At 40.6% G+C, this 14,501-nt stretch overlaps 1 protein-coding gene across 6 annotated transcripts in view; it reads right to left on the reverse strand.

Moving 5' to 3' along the window:
- Positions 1-9,891: 9,891 nt before the first annotated feature.
- The window catches only part of UBE2E3 (ubiquitin conjugating enzyme E2 E3), a 103,023-nt gene continuing 98,413 nt past the window's right edge, over positions 9,892-14,501 (reverse strand). For 2 of the 6 annotated variants that reach the window (XM_032637956.1, XM_032637955.1), the window contains exons 6-7: positions 11,009-11,044; positions 9,892-10,551 (exon numbers count right to left, since the gene is read on the reverse strand). In XM_032637956.1, the coding sequence (XP_032493847.1) occupies positions 10,451-10,551; positions 11,009-11,044 (137 nt within the window). In that variant the 3' untranslated portion in view covers positions 9,892-10,450. Of the gene's footprint in view, positions 10,627-11,008; positions 11,045-14,501 lie in introns of all 6 variants that reach the window. The other 4 variants (XM_032637961.1, XM_032637960.1, XM_032637953.1 and 1 more) reach the window with 4 other exon arrangements.

The raw sequence follows: 14,501 nt of genomic DNA on the forward strand, positions 1-14,501 counted from the left end.
GGGGCACAAGCCTGCTGTGTCTGTCCCCCTATGCCTGGCAAACCAATAAAGCAATTCTTTTCTACTTCACCCAAAACTCTGTCTCTCACAGATGTAGAGAACAAACATATGGACACCAAGGGGGAAAAGCGGTGGCGGGTGGTGGGTGGTGGTGTGATGAACTGGGAGATTGGGATTGACATATATACACTAATATGCAATATGTATAAAATAGACAACTAATAAGAACCTGCTGTATAAAATAATTAAATTTTTAAAAACCCAACTCTGATATTCGATTCAGCACTGGTACACAGAGGCCGAATTTTCAGCATCACTTATAGAAGGCAAAGGACCAATAGATGGTGGTAGAAAAAACATTTCTAAGGACTCCGTTCTTGCCTGCTCCCCTGGGAGGAATCCCTCTGCCGTCACCAACACAATTGTAACAGTGGTCTGTCTACACACATCTTGACCAGCTGTTTCAAACAGCATACGTGAAAATCATATTGGACATTTATTAAAATGCAGATTCCTGGATCACTCTGCAATAATTTCTGTGAATACATTTGGAGTGGGGCCCAAGCACTCGTATATTAGCTTCAGCCCAAATGCGGAGCTGTGGAACCACACTTTAAGAAACACTGCTTTGGATCTTGGACAACATGGGGCCTATAATAGTGAGAAATGGAAATAACGTTGATGGGTCTCCCGCCAATACTGCTCAGGACCTGAGCCAATCTGCGCTCCGAGGTCGTCAATTGTGTCTGCAACAGCATGCTGTGCTAGGGAAGGATGGGCTCTAATTATGAAGATTTCCAGTAAGGGAGGTTCGCGATAACAAGGTCATAGAACTGGCAGTCGATTTGGTACAGAACGTTTGATGCTCAGTTTCAAGGCTCCCGTGCAAACTCATAATTATCAAAACAGCAAAACACTTCAGTGCTGCATTTGTGGTGGTTCAATTGTGTGTATAACTTTCTCTTTAATTAAATAAATAGCATTTGATGTAAATGGAGAAAGTCTGACTGGGCAGGTTGTTGCAGACATTCAGTCCTCACAATGATGATTAATTGGGGGGGGCATTTCAATACATAGGATCATCTTTAGAATTGGGGCACAGTGCTTGCAGCATAAGAAACATCCCAAGATAGTGTGCCTTATGGTCTATTCTCTTTGGTGTAACGAAAGGTCATTGGCTTTGTAGTTGCAGGGTCCTGAGTTTGAATCTTGGTTCTGCCACTTTAGCTTTGCAACCTTGGGCAAGTACTTAGTCTCAATAAAATCTCCTATACTGAGGTTTTTAAAAAAGGAATCAAAGAAATCCCATATGGAGATGACAAGGCATAGCTGTAGTGAGTTCTCACCCTCTCTTACTCTGACTCCCTTCTTTAGTAACACATTTCCTTTCTTGACTGACTGCATGACTACGTAGCAAGTCATCCAAACTAGAAGGTTCAGGGTCATTTAAAAACATTCACCCACTTCTTCCAGTTTTTTTATCCAATTAGTCAGCAAGTCGATCAACTCTGCCCCTACAAACCTCACCCACACCATCCGCTCCATCAGGCCTTTATACTTGACGCCTCCTTTATCTAGAGTGTTCTTCCCCTTCTATTCCTCTATAGGAGAGAGGGTGATGTCTCTGGCTTTTAGAATGTCACAAAGCCTTTGATCACTCAGTGCTGCACAGGCTTCCTGCGGGTAACAAGGCAGCTGGATGCCACACACTGCTGTCAAAAACCACAACACTGCACACCTGCATTGCACCCTATGGCTCAGCTCCTTCTTCAGCTGGATCCAGGCTCTAGAGTGACCTTTTAACACAAGGTCTGGGTGGAGTCCTGAAGATGGACATGATCCTTAAAGCATATAGTCAATACCTATCCCTGCCCTCTCTTGAGGCTCCTAAGGCCTGTGCAAAACAATGCCCACTGCCAGCTTACCCCCTGGGGCTTACCCCTGAGGAAGGGGAAAGGGAATCACCCATTTCACAGGTATCTTAGGTCAGATAAAGTGAAGGCACTGTAAAATAAGTGATTCTCAAGAATCAATATATCTGCGATAAATGATGGGCCTAGATATTAAAGAGTCCAATTATACAAAATAGAAAGTGATGACTGAAAGGAAAAAGAATTTCATTGCCTTATTCTTGTTGCTGCCAATTCCTAGAGCCAAGTTCTAAAGGTGTGAATGCCAATTATTGAGAGCACAATTATATACCTGGTGGTGGCACACTTAGAACTGGCAGGAAAAGAAAAGCAGCACGCACGGGCCCCAGGGACTGGTCCATTGTACCTAGTCAGGAAATCTGCCCTCAACTGGGTTAAACACATTTAGGACCTGACAATGGTTAAGAGATTTATTCAGACATTTGCCAAATACAAGACAGCCTCATGAAGTTACTACAAGAAGGTGTTCTGGGATTTGGGTGGAGGCACGGATCCTTTTGCAACATCATGACAAGGAAGACTTCCGCAACACAAGTCGCCTACGGATTTATTGTTCCATCTTCTTTAAGTTCATCTACGGTCAGAAATGCTGACGCTAAGTAAAGAAATAAGCCCCCTATGAGAGGCTGGAGTAGGTGCAGTTAAGCATGCAATTAGAGCTAGAAGTAGTCAGATTGTCTAGGAAACAGGGTTCCTTTTCTGAAAATAAAGGTTATGAGGAGCTGTTTGCTATTGTACATTTGAAAAACACAGTAACTGACACTGATGGAGCACCTAACTGTGCCAGGCTCGTGTAGAGTTACACTACACTCCTGATGAAAGCAAGCAGGACTCTGTGGGATTCCTGGGCATGAAAGCCTTTTTGTACCCTGTTCCTTGTTTGTAGGGAACAGACTCTAGCCTTCATGACCTTCCCTGAGTCCCAAAGGGCAGATTCAAACAGTTGCTAATCAGGGAAGGGAGGGGATGCAGAGACAAGGGAGGGGCAGTCAAGAAACAATAGTGCAGCCTTGGGGCAGGGTCCTGGTTCTACCTCAAGGGAGACACATAACAATATCTTTGAGCTCTTTAGGATCCGGAAACCCCCAACAAATGGAGTTAGCATTCTTCATTCCAGAGAAGACCTCCTGAGGCCAGATTAAAGAAACCAGAGAAGCTCATAGAGAGATTGCCTGAGACCAGATGAAAGGAGTGCAGGCCCTGCACATACCCTAATCCTATCAGCAACCCCACCATTGAACCATTGCTATAAAACTCCTTACCAAATTCCCCTGGGTTGGGACACACAGTTTTCAAGGGAAGGAGCTCGCTGTGTCCCCCTTTGCCTGGCAAAGCAATAAAGCGATTCTTTTCTACTTCACCAAAAAATCTGTCTCTGAGATTCGATTCGGCACTGGTGCACAGAGGCTGAGTTTTCAGCAGCACTGACAACCTGTATCTCATTATAGCAACCCTAAAAAATACATACTATTGTGATGTACATCTTACAGATGAAAAATTTAAACCACAGAGAGGTTAAGTAATTTACCCAAGGTTAAACAGCTAACATGGGGTAAAGAGACCATGTGGTTAACTGCCACACTATATGCACCATCTTACTGTGTGATACTGACAAATTTAACTAATCAGATTTTGTCTGCTTCTCATAAACTGGAAAAACAAACCCTTGTTAAAAGCTTTAAGGTAATGATCAAATCATACTTCCTCTCTGCTGAGCATAAAACTGTAACTGAGTAGGACACTATGGGGCCTTCCAGGGACAGACCTCTCCCCAATATCCTCTGCTTTAGCTTCTCTCTGAAGTACCTAGATAATAGTATCTGATACACATTTCCTGAGTTGTTTTACAGATGCTAAAACCCACACCATGTAGCCCTCCAGACTACTGGAGCCTAAGGATTGATAATGTTAATCCCTGTAACACGGCCCTGTTACCTCACTATCAACTGATCAGAGAATTGCCCAGAAGCTGATCACATACCCTGGGATGTCCCTCTGTCACCCTGTCTTTAAAAATGCTTTGCTGAAACCCTTCAGGGGGGGTTTTTGAGCACTAGCTGTCCTGGACTCCTTGCTTGGCACCCTGCAGTAAATGCTACACTTTGCTTCACCACAACCCGGTTTCAGTATAGTGGTTTTACTGCACGCAGGCGAGTGGACCAAAGTTTGGTTCTGTAACAAAACTAAAGATTTAATTAATCCAGATAACAAGATTATACTGTAAAAACATATACCATAAGAATAGAGGAAAGGGAGGTATTATCTTGATGAAAACCAGGGTGGGGAAAAGCCAAAGTTTTCCTATTAAAAACAGAAATTGAAATGGTACAGATGGCCCAAGGTTTTTTTATTTTAAACTCATAAAACTTGTAAAACGTTTTATATCTACAACCCCCTTCCCCAAGTAGCAATAATGCTAAACGTAGAAATAAACTTGATGCAAAACATTTGTTTCTGTGTATTTCCTTCATGTCACATTTTAAGATAGGAATGTACATTTTCCTAGTCAAAATCCCCCTTGCCCTCTCTCACAGGAAATTGTGCCAGGGAGTGGGAGAAGTGCTTGGCAGGGCAAAGAGGATCTGGAATATAGGTAGGTAGGACCCAGCCTGGTTGATGAGCACACATCTCCCTGCCAGAGCTAGGAGAGAATGCTCAGGCTGGGTTGGGTTGAGAATGGTAAGAGACAACTCAAAACAATTTCAGAAGCATTAGAAAGAGTGTGCCTGGCTAGCTAACTCCTTTGATGATGGGCTCCAGTGGAGGGGGTGTGGGCAGGGGGTGGGATGGTGGTTCACTTTTACCAGGAGAAGGAACACAATGGAAGCTTCAAGTCCCTAACACAGTAGTAGAAAACTAACCTCTCAACTATGAAAAATCTTTTGTAGCAGATAACTGCTAATCAAAAGTAGTTTGAGCTGCTACCACTATGCTGGGCCCGGGGCTTGCAATGAAGCGTAAGGCATGGTCCTTGTGCACATGCGCTCAGAAGCCCAGGTGAGGACGATGGATAGTCAAATGGACACACAAATAAGAAAATACCTTAGTTACAGACTAAAGCGATTTCTGCTAAGAAAAAAGCCTGCTTATGGAGAGCATATAACAAAGGAAAGTGGCCTGTGTTGGTGGGATATGGAAGTTTTCCCATTTGAAAATCTTTTATAGTGATAGAACAGTTGGTAATGTAACTGAACTACTAACACTGAAAGCTACCTAAGAAATCCATCCATTATAGTAGATGACATAGAGGTTTCTGTAAATATGGAAGGAAAAGAAATGAGCTCTTGATAGATTTATTGAGATTAGCACTGCTAAGTAGACCAGACTCTAACAAGCAACATTTGACAAATCTTATTCTTGTCGTTTCATTGAGTCCATGTTCTTATGTTGTTATGAAACCAAGGTTTCTTAGCTATTTCCAGTTGTAATACCCAGCTGTGGCAGTTCTCACAAACCTCCAACGAGGTAAGCTAATGTTCTTAAATGCATGCCCGCTGAGAGAAATTTTACAAATCACAACACTCTATAGCTCAAAGAGGAGAGCTACATATTAATAAAAGTAAAACTGATTTAAAAATGAAAGAAAACTCTATATTTAATGTATTTTAAAAATATATTTTAAAATAATATTTAGCATAGTTAATCTTTGAGACAAATTTTGATAACCCTTAATTATTAAATACTGCTATATGAAGGTCGAGGAACTGTAACCATATTTTCTCATAATAAAGATAACACTCAAAGACACCGAAGAAAGGAACTGATTAAAATGGAAAGGGAACTGCTAGTTGCAAACAATAATCTGTTCTGTATTTTAAGCTGTTTCAGTAATAGTTAAGACTGAAATTTCTTTCAAGTTAACTTAAAATACTTTTATACTTAGCCCCATCTTTATCCTTCAGCTTAACCAGAATATAATAAGCATCTTTCTAAGGAGACAAGAATGTGAAGAAATTTCTTCCAGTACTCTGCGGATGTTTTTTTCATTTTCAATGTGTTGAATTCTTAAATTCCAAAAACAAAAAAACAAACCAAGAAAAACGCCTAAGAATTTCCAAGTTCTTAAAATATTTCTATCAAAGTTTTTAAGAGATTTTGCCAGGAAAAGTCTGCCATATTTAAAACAGTATCAGGGCTTCCCTGGTGGCGCAGTGGTTAAGAGTCCGCCTGACGATGCAGGGGACGTGGGTTCGTGCTCCGGTCCGAGAAGATCCCACATGCCGCGGAGCGGTTGGGCCCGTGAGCCATGGCCGCTGAGCCTGCGCGTCCGGAGCCCGCGCTCCGCAAAGGGAGAGGCCACAACGGTGACAGGCCCGCGTACCGCAAAACAAACAAAAAAAACAGTATCATTCCTAACTCCTGCTGTGCATCCATAAGCAGGTTGTGGATTTCAACCAATTCAACCCACCAGGCCAGGAAACTGATCAAAATGATTTTGAAGTCCCATGCCTACTGAATTTTATTCTTTATCCTCCTGATACATTAGTATGCAAGACATAATACAAAATCTTGACCCACCTGTGTGTGACTAAGTTTGCAAAAAAAAGAAACACAACATCACGAGAGCCTGAATGGGAGATCTCGTAGATGATAAGTTTTGGCAAATGTGAGGATGCTGGGCTCACCTTTGCAGCACGTCGGGAAGCGCCCACGACTTAGAACTTCGGCATATGTTGGGGTATCGGGTGCTCTGCCAGGGTTGCAGACACGGCTCGGAGATGTGCTGTCTAAAGCATTGCTACTCAGTCCCAGGCATCAGCAACTGGAAAGGCAAACTCGAGGCCCCCACCAACTGAATCAGAATCTCTGACGAAGGGCCCAGGACTTTGCTTTAACAAGCTCTCCAGGTGATTCTCAGTCTCACTGAAGTGCAATAACAAGAACTTCTGGGCCCCTGCGTGCTGGGTGTAGGACTTGCTAGAGACAATAGGTGAAGGAGATGAAGTTCCTCCACACGAGCGGCAGGGGCCTCACTTAGGAGCTTGCAATGCAGACTCTCCTGCCCACAACTCCAATCAGAGCCTGCATTTTAGTTAATCGATTTCCTCTGTGCGCCCGGAGGGTACTCCCTTGGGCAATCAGCCCCTGCCCCCTTCTGCCTGTCTTCTCAAGTAGTAGCTAGAATGCTCTAGGCTTCTTTTCCCTCTTTCCCTTATCAAAATCCCCATTTACCCAACAATTTGCTTCAGCCAGGTGTCAGGGGTGAGAAGTGATTTTTCTGAGCTAATGAGCTTCAGTGTAGAGTTCCTGCTAAAACTAATAAAACTCAATGTGTTACTGATTCCTGTAATGTCAGCATTAAAAAGTTAAGATTTCTGGAGATGCCTATATTTTAAGCCCAAGAATGAATCTAATGGTGGGATTCTAAGCACAGTGAGAAACTGGTAGAGAAAATAAAGGTTCTGTGGGAGCTGAAGTATTTGATATGCTACAAATCAGGCATGAGGGAGGCTGAGCTGGTCCTGGTCTTCCCCCTGGATTCCTTACCTTCCTATTTAACAGGAACTGATTGAACAAAGAATTCACCTCCAAATGGGAGCCTATGAACTCCATTCAGCTATCCCCTAGGTTTGTTACAACTACTGAATAACTCTAGCCAACTGTGAGTCCAGTATTCAAGGCGTTTTAGCGGCTCCAGGAGCCCAGGAATTAACTCAAACTGAGGGCACGCCTGGGGTGGGAGTGACTTTGAAGGCCCCATCGGCACCAGTACTCTGCAGCACCTTGTAAAGTCCTGGAACCGCACACTCTTGCGTTCTCCACCCACCCACCCCAGCGCCAAATCTGGAAATCTGTGATCACAGGATGGGGATGCTGGCAGGGAAACATGGGTTTAAAAAAGTTTTCTAGGCAATTCCGATACACATGCCTGACTTCTCCAACGGATAATCACTGATCACTTGTATAAGTTTTATTATTGCCCATGAAGCTTTTATACACAATTCAAGGGTGGCTACACTGTTATTACTGAAATGCGACATATCATAGAAGTACAAGTTTTCTTTCACATATGTGAAATGTTATTTTATACCTCAATTTGATCCATGCATGATTTGGGAAATACAAGTTCTCAACCAAAACATAGGTCTCCAAGCATGCAAAATCAACAGCTATTCTAATTTTTAATTTTGAAAATCTCTTGAACTTTACTGGCGACTCTTTTAACCTTGCACCGTTTCAAAGGAAAACACAAATTGAAGACAGCTACATTTATTAAACATTTCTTCATCAGTATGAACATCGACAATGCACTGAACATTGCCAGCAAACAGCCTGCTGGGATTGGGGCAATCATTTATTTTCGCTCAAAATTCCCAGTAAGGTTTGAAAATATGTACTTCTGCCAGTTTAACCTTGGTTTCTGTGATTAAACTAGAACTGAAGTAAATAAACCAAACCAAATCTTTTGAATTTCAGTTGTTTACAAGGTACCTCATTGACAGGAAACAAGCCTTTCTAAAGTGGAGATTGTGGCAAATTTTTACAAGACAATAAAAACCATTTTCCCCTTTATATTATAAAAACAATGTTACCACATATAGAGGGGAAGATTAAATTCACCCATAATCTCACCACCCTAATGTGTTATCTTTTAATCTCTGTTCACAAACATGATTTCTACATAGTTGTAACTTGTGTATTTACACAATTTTGATAAAATCACTATTTAAATCCTCATATACAGGACTGTATGTATACTCCTCTTTAAGAAAATTATAACAGTGTAAATAAAACCTACAAAATGCAATATGTCCATCAATCCCAAAATACCCAAGAGCTTCAACCTTCCAGACCAAACTACAACTGCGTTTCTTTCCTTCTGCATTGGAGCATATAAACTATGACAAGGCTAACATTGGTCTGAGTTCACCATCTGTAAAACAGCATAGGTAAAACACTGCTATAAATTTTTAAAGTTATCTACATCGTTTAGCACATTTTCTTTGTGCAATCTGTATAAAACCTTAAAATTCCATCTTAAACATCTCCATACTAATTGAATCAATAATCTTCAATCATCCTTAATTACCATTCCACTTTTCTTGAGCTTGTTTTTTAGGCAAAGTGGTTAATACACATGAGAAATAAAGGGCATCTGCATCAAGTACACTTTCCATGCCAAAGGAGCAAGCAGTACTATTTAGGTAGAGTAGGTTCTGTGATGGCAGAAATACCAGCCTGGGTTTAGCAGATGTCCTCTGTGTGATCTTGAGCCAATCATTTTGTCCCCTTGCACTTCAGGTACTTTACTGTAAAACGTAAAACGAATACTTGCATTCTATCTCTTTGGGGATATCATTGCAAAAACTAGAATATTAAGTAAAGCATTTTAAAATCCTCAGATGAAAGGTACAACATTTTTTAAAGATTTCATTTTTATTAGGATTGATTGACAAATATAACTTATTATTAACCTGTATACTAAAAGTTCTCTGTATCATTCTGGTTAAAAAGTTATAGATGAGTTCCCATTTTCAATGTTTCAAAAACAGGTCTGGAGAGCGTGCTGAACTGGTTTCACTTGGTGACACACTGACATCTAGTGGAGATTTATGGTGTGCTATGGAATACCATACACCCCACAATAACTCCACAGTTCTGGTAGGGGCAAAGAGAAACAAAAGCACCTTTTGGTCTTTATGCGAAGCATCAAGAAAATATACAAATGAATTAAAAAACAAAGGTACACTTCCTGTATATTTAAGTTTTCCCTTGTTCAATTAAAAATACCGGCCAATTCTCAAGACATTTAATCAGAAGTTGTGGGATGATGTGCGGTGGGTAGCAACAAGCTCCTCAGCACTGTAGCTTTGGGAGATCCCAGAAAACCTCCCTCTGATTCAGAGTTTAAAGGAACAACATAACTATGTGTTCAGCTGCTCTTCTTTTCCTACAACCATGGCGAGCAAAGCTGGGCTGGGGGGGGGGGGCGCGGCGATGGGGGAGAAGACAAGGCAGGGGAAGGGAGGGAAGGGAAGGAAAATGTGTGGGAAGTAAGTTTTCTAGATTTTTCATTACATCCCGTGAGTTAAATTTTGTACCTCTTTGTGGCTAGAATTTTATTAAATCCAGAGGGAGAGTTTCTTTAAGCAAATGTACATGTAACCTTTTTGGCATATCACGAAAACATTTATCTAAACCTGCTCACTTAGTACATTGCATTTACTCTGGAATAAAAATATAAAATGTTTCTACGATTACACTTAGCTTTCACAAACGTCTAGCACCATCATTAAAGTGTGGCTCTGTGTTTCCTCTTCATCCCTTCCAAAGACTACAAGAAGCATAGCTGAGTGGCCTTGGGAGGAAGTAAATCTGACACTCACATTTTTAACACATGACTATTTAAATTAAGATAAACAAATATTCACTGGAAGATTGTCACATCAGATCTGCTTCAGTACCAATTTAATTTAATTTAAATTTTGTCTCCCCACTTCCCCACCCCCTTTAGTGAAAGTGGGAAGATCTGAGTGCAGCTGGTCTACCGGATCCACACCTGCCTGCTTCCTTGTTTTCTACCGAGCTTCAACCACTGGATGAGACTTCTTGACACCACTGGTTAATGGCTTCGCTATTCCAGTGAACAGGAAAGTTTGAAGAGGATGAATTCTGGAAGCTGGAATAAAGAATTTGTTTTATACTGCTGTGTGCTTAGCCTCTGGTTCTGGCAGACCCTTCCACCACACCTCTTCTGGAGGAAAAAAAAAAAAAAGAAAAAGAAAGAAGAAAAAAAAGAAAGAAAGTGAAAACATCTTACTGTTGGTCTGGAGGAAACATGGGATTAAAAGAAACCTCAAGGATTAGGAAAGGTTGATTTTTCTCTAGAGAAGAACGTGCATGAGTTTGTTCCCACCACACCCAGAATGAGTCTCAACTCTTTAATTCCTTCAGTCTTTCATTTTTGTCTGGGCATCAGAAGAATCATCTAGAAATGATTAGACCAGACCAGCTCTCAAGTGTAAAATCTAGAAGGATCTTACAGCATCTACATTGCGTAATTATAATCAAACACTCTGAAATAAATATGTATCCATTATTGGTCTGTTAAATTTAAAAAAAAGAAATATACTCACTTATGTCCTTCTTGGCAATTAAGAGTAAACTCCAATCTTCAGAGCCCAGAGACAAAAACAAACAAACAAAAAACAACAAAAAAAGATGCGACACAACCTATTAGCACAAGCAAAAACAATGTTCTAATAGTGAAGCTTCATGCTGTACTCAAAAATATAATTATCCATACAATTTACAATTGTATTGTTTTACTGCTTAAAAAAAGTCTCTCCAGACACTTTACACTGCTCAGTGTTTTACTACTAAACAAAATTCTCCCATCATTTTCCCAACATTTCTGCAGTGTTGTTCATTGTTCTTTGTTCAGTTATATAATTGAGGAAAGTCAGGTCCAGAGAAGTTAAAAAAAAAAAAAATCCACTGACAGAATAAGACAGTACATAAGAAATTTGAAAGCTTAGTTACTCTACAGGCTGGTGTTTAATTAAACTATTTTGACCCTAGAGTTCAGCATCTGAAGACCCAGGAGTTAGAATTGAAATAACTACTATTGCAGTGTTTTACTCATGAAGTAACAATTGTGGATACATCAATGACCTTTAATTACTCTAAGTGATAATACAACTAAAATTTAAAAGTTGTGATCTCTCTTTTCATTTCTATCAAGACAAAGTGTCAAAATACGTCAGGTGGCAACTCTTGGTAATTAGTTTTCATATATGTGTAATAAATACTTTATTTGAAGGTAACGTTTTATTTTGGAAATGATGATTTTAAAGATTCCTGGGCAGGACCCGGACTTAAGAGCTAAGGTTACTATCCCTACTGTGTTAAATAAGCAGATTGCAGTGATTTTCAGAGAAGCCGTGAGTCCTTTGGGTGTAAATGTGTCCTCCTAAGTCACTCTTCTAGTTCCATTGTCCCAGGTATGCCACTACACAGTAGACAGGAACTGAGTCTTCCAGACATGTTCCAGACAACTTCCAGACAAGTTGTAGATGCTAAAGAAGCGGTGACTCTGAAGTTCAGTCCATGGGTGTGTTATATGAAACGAATCTAGAGAAGTGGTCAGAGTACCTGTGCACAATATATCACTGTCAGAAAAAGAATTTACAGTAACATTATAGAATCAATAGTAATACAGAATGCCCCAGTCTTTGTGATCTTGGCTTCTCTGGAAATGTAGAAAAAATAGAAACAGGTCTGACTTACAGAATCCGACGAAACTTTTTATTGATCTCTTTATCCTTCCAGAATTAGGAGAGCAGGCAATACAGTATCTTTAACACCAGCTCAAAGGAGTAAACCTTTTCCCAAAGCTTAAATGGGATGGACGTTTTCTCCACATCACAGTGCCCTCTCCTAAATCAACCATCAACATCCTCCATCAACAAACAGAACCCACAACCAAGTGCAGAAGGACGGTGCTTTTGCTGTTTCTCTTCAGATGTCCCCACTGGAGTGTTCTCATGTTGTGGGCTTTTGGCATCCTAACACCCAGTCTTCCCCTAATGATAACCACAGAATTACGTAAATCCTACTTTGAAAATACACGGAGAGAAAATACATTTCCAGCAAATCACTAGGAAAGCTCTAACAAGCTGTAAGTAAGAAAGAGTACAAAACGATTTCTAATTTAAGTAACAAAATACAGGGCTTTAGAGATGCTATTTATTGCAATCTTCCAGCCAGGCCTTAAATAACGAAATGGCTGTCTTAGCAAGGTGCCTGAGGAGAGGTATGAACCAGGGGAATCAAATGAAACTGAGGAGAGACAATCAACATGAGACCTAAAAACCTCTGCTCCTTTAGACTCACTTCAACAACGTTTGCAAACCCTCCCCTTTGATGTTAACTCTCCTTAGCCTAACAGTTAACGTTAAACCTGGAAAGTTTTGTGCCCATGTTTAAATGTGGCCGAATACTCGTTAATCTTTCTAGAAACATATCACTATAATGAAAATAGAAACAAGTGGTGCCAAACTGATACACAGTGCTCACCCGCTGATTATGGACTTGCCTACACTTGGAATGTCATTTTATGAAGGCGCTTACATATAGTAAGTAAGCTAAAACACTTCCAAATATTCAAATCCAGCAAAAAAAATAAAAATAAAAAGCACAAAGTTGCCCACTCATCACTGAATTATTCTGGATTGAACAGAAGGCTAAATTTCAGCACTGCCAAATGCTATTAGGCACAGAAGCAATGCACCATCTGTCTTGAAGTAACAAGTATATCAATTCAGATATAAAATACTGGTGTGCCAAGCAAAGTATCTTAAGCAATCTATTTTCTGATGCTTGAAACTTAACACAGCCAGCAACAAGGTTATATGCATCAATACTTTGAACCGCTAGTAGTAAAAGAAATTATAAAAGTGTCAGAGCATCAAAGAGTTGTAGTCAGTCCTACGAGCAGGAAGGCCTTGAAGAAGAGTCAGAAGATTAAGGAAGTTTTCTCAATGAGTCACTATTGCTATTTCTCTGAGAAAATATTTTTAAGTGATAGATAGAACGGCTGCCATTGGCCAGAATGACTCTGGTATTTTACTAAAAACCAGTGCATCTGAACCAACTACTGAAATAGATGCTGCTTCATCATATGGGGGCGTACTGATGTCATGACAGAAAGCTGGGCTTCTAAGGAGTTTGGACTTGACTCTGAAAACAGTGGGCAGCCACTGAAGTCTGTGAGCAAGGAGTGTGCTTACTCTGGGAAGATTAATGTGACCTCAGCATGAAGAAGAGATTGGAGTCCTTTGTATAGACAAGAGGGCGACTTAAAAGACTCCTGCAGATGAGGGCCTGAATTAGACCTAGGACTGAAAAATCTGAGAACAGAATCCAAACATGCTATCCTTCAGAAATAAGGTGAAAAGCCAGCAACTATTAGCCTGTATAAGTGTGAGAGATAGCCTAAAGAATATGATGATTAATTTAGGTTAAGAAAGAAGAGTCATACCCTATTGAAGTTCAGATAATTAGTTGGGTATAAATGTGCAATAATCACACAGCAAAAGTACTGTTCAGCAAGACTCAATCAGGAAAAAAGCTGACTAAGTATTTCTTAATTCCTGACTCTCTAGGCAAAATTAAGTGGTTGAGCCAATTGTGATGTTTCGGGTCTGTCACTGACCAGGTTTTCACAGAAAATAAGCTAAGAAGTGCCCCATTCCTTATGTATGAACCTTGGAAGCAGGAAGTCAAGACAGGAGCAGGGAAAGAGAAACACAATAGAAGGTATGAGTCCTGGTCCTTAGCTCACTGCCCCATGGGTTCTCTGGAAATGAAACTTGCCCTTCAAATTCCCTACTTCCTGAGTAAGGTAAAGGGACAGAGGGCCTGGAACTGGAAGTGTCTTACCATGGAACCAGGGGTAGAAGTCAGGGTAACAGGAGTTGGCATCTCTGCATCCTTCTCTCGCTACTACGTTACAAAGTAGACCTAGGGTAAACACTGCTCTATTTTCTAGAATCATCTGAATGGGCAAGAAAGGATTTTTGATAAGCCATTTTCCTGAGAGCTCTCTGTGCTTACCTAGGCCATCTC

Source organism: Phocoena sinus, chromosome 7 (assembly GCF_008692025.1).
Source record: "Phocoena sinus isolate mPhoSin1 chromosome 7, mPhoSin1.pri, whole genome shotgun sequence".
NCBI lineage: Eukaryota > Metazoa > Chordata > Mammalia > Artiodactyla > Phocoenidae > Phocoena > Phocoena sinus.